Below are 4,645 nucleotides of genomic sequence, written 5' to 3'. Positions count from 1 at the left end.
ACAGAGAGAGAGAGAGAGAGAGAGAGAGAGAGAGAGAGAGAGAGAGAGAGAGAGAGAGAGAGATGCATGATGATGTTCCCCACCTCTAGTCTCTAAGATTAGGTCTGCCGCTGCCATACACCCATCCTCCTAACCTCCTTTCTGACCTCCTTCTTTCTTTTGGCAGGTTCTTCCTGCTCCTAGGCTCTGGAGAACACGGAGATTGGGGTCTCCTAGAGGGAAGCCTTCTGCACCCCAGTGTAATAGAAAGGTAGGTGGGAACATGGGTGTGGGGACTTTGAAGAAGCTACGCGGACTTTGCTTGAGGTGATCAGCCCCGAGAACTGGGGCGATGGGAGTTGGCAGTTCGCTGGCCCTACCTTCCCGACCGTGACCTCTCGATCTCGGACCCCTCCCGGCGGCGATGGCGCCTTCCCCTTGTGTGGCCCCGGCGCCCCCGGCCCCGCCCCCCCTTTCGCTCCCTTCCCGGCGGCGGCGGGGGCGGAGGCGGGGTCCGGCCGCCGGGCTTCGGGGCTCGGCTGAGCCGCTGCCCGCTCCGGCGCGTCCACTCCCTGCCTGGCCCGCCCTCCTGCCACGGGCCGCCTAGCCAGGCAGCCGCTCGAGGGGCTGCCGGCAGTCTCGGCGCTCCCGGGCCGCTGACGGACTTTTTCCTGCTGGGTCCGGCCAGGCTGCGTCTCCCCCACAACTCCCTCCCGCAGTAATCACTCCCAGGCCACCGCGGACTCGGGGCCCCGGCCACCCCGCCGCGCCTACCTGCCTCTGCCTCCCAGGCGGTGGGCAGCATGGAGGGCTCCGGCCACGCCGCGCGCAGCTTAGTAGCCGGAGTCCCGCGGCTCGGCCCGGCCCGGCCCGGCCCAGCTAGGTTTGCTCTGCCCTCCGCCCTCCTCTCGCGCGCCCTCCTGCCCTCCCCGCGGGCCGAGGAAGGAGTTCAGCGCGGCCCGAGGTGTCGGCCTCCCCCTCGCTTCCCGCTGCTCGGCCGCGGGCTCCCCCTCTGCCTCTCTCCCTCCCTCTTCCTCTCCTGGCCCCCTCCTCCCTTGCGCCGCGGCCCCCCCCCCCTTTCCCCGCACCCTCGCTGCCCGCCTCGGACTCGCTCGCCCCGATTCTGGCGCGGGGCTCTGTGTCCGCGGGTTCCCTGGGACCCCGCCTCGCCGCGGCTCCAGGTGGCCGCCCGTCCAGGTCTGACGGTTGTCCAGGCTCCCCGCCGCGTTCTCAGCCACCTCCTGGCTCCGCCAAGCGGACTCCAGGAATGCCGCGTCCCCACCCGGCCCCTCTCGAGGGCGCCCGGCCGTACCTCCCCAGCCTGAGCTCTGCTCCCCGGCCCGGCCCTGGCTTGGGGCTCCGAGGGTGGGGAGGAGGACGGGAACCGGATCTCACTGGTGCTGGGCGGGGGCGGAGGCCTCGGCCTCGGACGCCTGGCTCCTACCTGCTCGGAGGTCCATGGGGCTGGGGGCCGGGCCGGCCGGGCGCGGCTCCTCTCCCAGAGGCTGGCGGAGTGGGAGGGCGAGCCGCGGCTCCGGCGAAGCTTTAATAATCCCATCCGCCAGGCCCACTCGCAGGTTTTTTTCTCTCGGTTTCGCATTTTTTTTTCGGTGTGGGACATTCTGCAAACTTTTTTTTTTCTGACGTGTAAAGCTGTAACCACAAATTGTAGCAGCCCTCCCCGGGTGGGGGGAAGAGGGGGGAGGAGGGAAGGGAGGGCTTCTGGGGCTCCTCTCCCTCCCACAACACTGAGGGGGGGTGGTGAGGTGAGGCAAGGCTGCGACGGTACCACCCTAGGCCTCCTGGGGGAGGGGGCAGGGAGGGCATCGTCCCTCGGCAAACTCCTGAGAGCTTGAAAAGGGAGCTGGCCTTGGTGTGGGCTCTTCCTTGGTGTCGGCCAGGGCATGCTGGCCTCCTCCCCTCTGCTCATTGCCGGGTTGAGGGTCCCTGTACCCACTCTACCTCTGCCTCTTCATTTCTAACCTTCCCTCCCCCTCCCACTTGAGTAAATGCAATGACACATTCTCTCAAATGCCAGCAAGCTGGCCTCCAAGCAAGTGATGGTGTTTTTCCTGCTGCCCTTTGTCTGGGCTGACCGCCCCCCTTGCCTATTGTCCCGCCACTTGTCCCACTTCCAAAAGCTAGAGCTAAGTGAGGCGCCAGGGGCTGGGGCAGGTGACTAACCAGCTCACAATGCCCCCTGAGGAGGGGAGAGGGCACCAGGGCCCAGCTTCTCAGTCAAGTTCACAAGGGTTTTCATTCTTCCCAGTGACCAGGGAGAGTGCACATGGGTGGGGGATTTGTAATTCATTAATCAGCACAAGGCACCGGACCAGTTTCAACACCAGAGGCTTCACGGGTGACTCAGCGGGAACTCGAAGATTCAAGGCCATGGATAGACCCAGAATCCCGTTTGTGAAACGATTCCCCATCGAGACATTTGGCATCCTCTTCCCTTTGGGGGTTTGGGTTGTTGGTTTTTCCGGTGGTGAGGTAGGGGTGGTTTGGCAACGAGCACTCTCCCTCCTTCCCCTCAGGCCTGGGTTGGGACTTTCTGAGTGGGAGACCTAGGGGACCCATAAGCCTAGACCCTCCCAGGAGGGTCTCCTTTCCTCCTCCTTCCTCCCTCTCCAGAGGGCTGCCAGGGAGAGCGAGGAGCATGAGAGCTAGTGCAGAGGAAACAGCTGTCATCTGGGGCTTGGAGACAGCCCCATTCTGTGATTTTTCTTGGGGGACAGTCATTTGGTCCCCGAGTCTTGGGTGCTTGTAGAAGTACACCACCAGTTAAGTCATCTGGTAAGTTGCTGTGTCGTTTATCTGTAGTCTCGCCAGGGGTAGATAGGGTGGCAGCCAGACCTGGAAGGTGATGCCTGTCTCTGGAATGGCATGAGATAATCATCCCCCACTTCTGCTGGTACCCCTGGGAAAGGAGGGCACTCTGCCAGTCCAGCACAGCCCCTCCAGCCTGTGGGTCAGCGTGGGCATCAGTCATGGCCAGTGCTAGTTTCCCAGGGCAGCACTTCCCTGTTCTGCACTGGAGAACTGGGGTGGGGGGGTGGGGGGGTGGGGAAGAAGTTTGTTTTCAATTACCTCACTGGAGTGGGACAGACTTTGTTGTTGGGTTGTTTCTTTCTATTTTTTTCCCTCTCTCCCTTCCTTTCTTTCTCCCTCATCCCCCCAACCCCCTTTTTCTGAACAAGAAGAAAAAGCTGAGAATGGAGAGCTGGTGTGGGTGGGGGCAGGGGAGTCTGGAGCATCAGTAGCTGCTCTGATGAAAAGTGCCTTGGAGGGGCCCTGTGAAGAGCGCTGAGAACTCCCTCCCCCACCCCACCCCCACCCCCCACCAGCCAGGGCTCTGCAGTTTCAATGGCATTCTTGGCCAGTGAGCCTAACCATCTCTTGGTGCGCTTGCCAAGGTCAAGAAGGCAGATGCCCACAAGTAACTGACCCAGAGTGGACCAGGAGGTCCCCCTAGCATCTACTACCCCTTCTGAAGGAAGCAAGGAAGGGAAGGGGAGCAGCTTGGAAGCCCGGCTTGGGCTGTGCAGCTCCACAGCTCACCCCTGGTGGAAAGAAAGGCTTTGCAGACAATGTGGTTTGGATTTGGCTGAGCCCCTCAGCACCTTATAAAGCACCTTGCTGAGTCAAGGGGAACCGCCTTGATGGAGAGAGAAGTAAGGAGGGCTGAGGGGGAGAGAAAAGAAAGGAGAAGGGACCTGGAAAAAGAGAGAGGAGACACAGGGAGACAATAGAATGAAAAGAGTGTAGCAACAGAAGGGAAAGCAGACAGCCATGAGGAGGAATGGCCTCTCAGTAAGGCTTGAGAGGGGAGTACTGACCTACTCCACCCAGCTGTGTCTCGAGAGGCATCGGCCTGCAGAAACCGGGCAGTTGTTCCCAGTAGATTGAGCCATGGTCGGGAGCAGCCAGCTTTACACATGGTTCCTGGGGGACCCTGTTTGCCTTCGGATTCTTAATGTAGTGACCCCATATTCTAGGAAAGTCAAATTCTCCCTTAGCCCCATGTCTGGACTTGCCTCTCTGCCCTCTCCCCTCACTCAGTGAGGGCCACCCCCCAACTCTACAGTGCCAAAGGGAAAATCAGCTCCATCTCCAAGCTGCCAGTGCCCCTCTGCCATGTCTGGGCAAAGGCAACAAGCTAGAAGCTGCCAGTTGGGGTGGGGTGGGGGCCAGAGTAAAGACTTTGCCTCCTGCCAAATCCCCAATAGGGGTGGGCTGCTGGAATTTGGGGGAGAAGGAAGAAAGGAAAGTGAATCAGGAGAGCCCCCCAGGGTTTCTGTGGAGCAGGGTGGGGCAGGACAGGTGCTGTCTTCTGGTTTCCAGCTGAAGAGCCAGAGAAGAGCTGCTCTCCCTTCCTCACCCCTGTGGCTCTCAGAGCCTTGTCAGGGCCCTTCCAACTCCAGCAATCTGGGGGTAGGAGTGGGGGTAGGGGAGAGGCTGCAGGAGAGACTAGATAGTCCCCCCAGCTCCAGACAAGCACCCCAGGAAGAGAGGATCATCCCCTTTGTCCTGTGAGGTCCTGTTAGGCTGCTTCCTCAGCTTCTCTTGGGATACCCTATCTCCTAACAAACAGAAGAGGAAATCCCAATATTGCCTTCAAGAATTTGGGTTTGGGGACACTTTTTTTTTTTTTTTTTTTTTTTTT

The 4,645-nt window shown here is 60.6% G+C and overlaps 1 protein-coding gene across 1 annotated transcript in view; it reads right to left on the bottom strand.

The window, feature by feature from the left end:
* The window catches only part of Clcf1 (cardiotrophin like cytokine factor 1), a 9,376-nt gene extending 7,696 nt beyond the window's left edge, over window positions 1-1,680 (bottom strand). Inside the window, exon 1 of the mRNA XM_021202167.1 lies at window positions 1,424-1,680. Within this exon, the coding sequence (XP_021057826.1) occupies window positions 1,424-1,439 (16 nt within the window). The 5' untranslated portion in view covers window positions 1,440-1,680. The remainder of the gene's footprint in view (window positions 1-1,423) is intronic.
* Between the last annotated feature and the right edge of the window lie 2,965 nt (window positions 1,681-4,645).

This window comes from Mus pahari, chromosome 1 (genome assembly GCF_900095145.1).
Source record: "Mus pahari chromosome 1, PAHARI_EIJ_v1.1, whole genome shotgun sequence".
Classification (NCBI taxonomy): Eukaryota; Metazoa; Chordata; class Mammalia; order Rodentia; family Muridae; genus Mus; species Mus pahari.
Note: the sequence above shows the minus strand (reverse complement) of the source record. Positions and strands in the feature narration are given on the sequence as shown.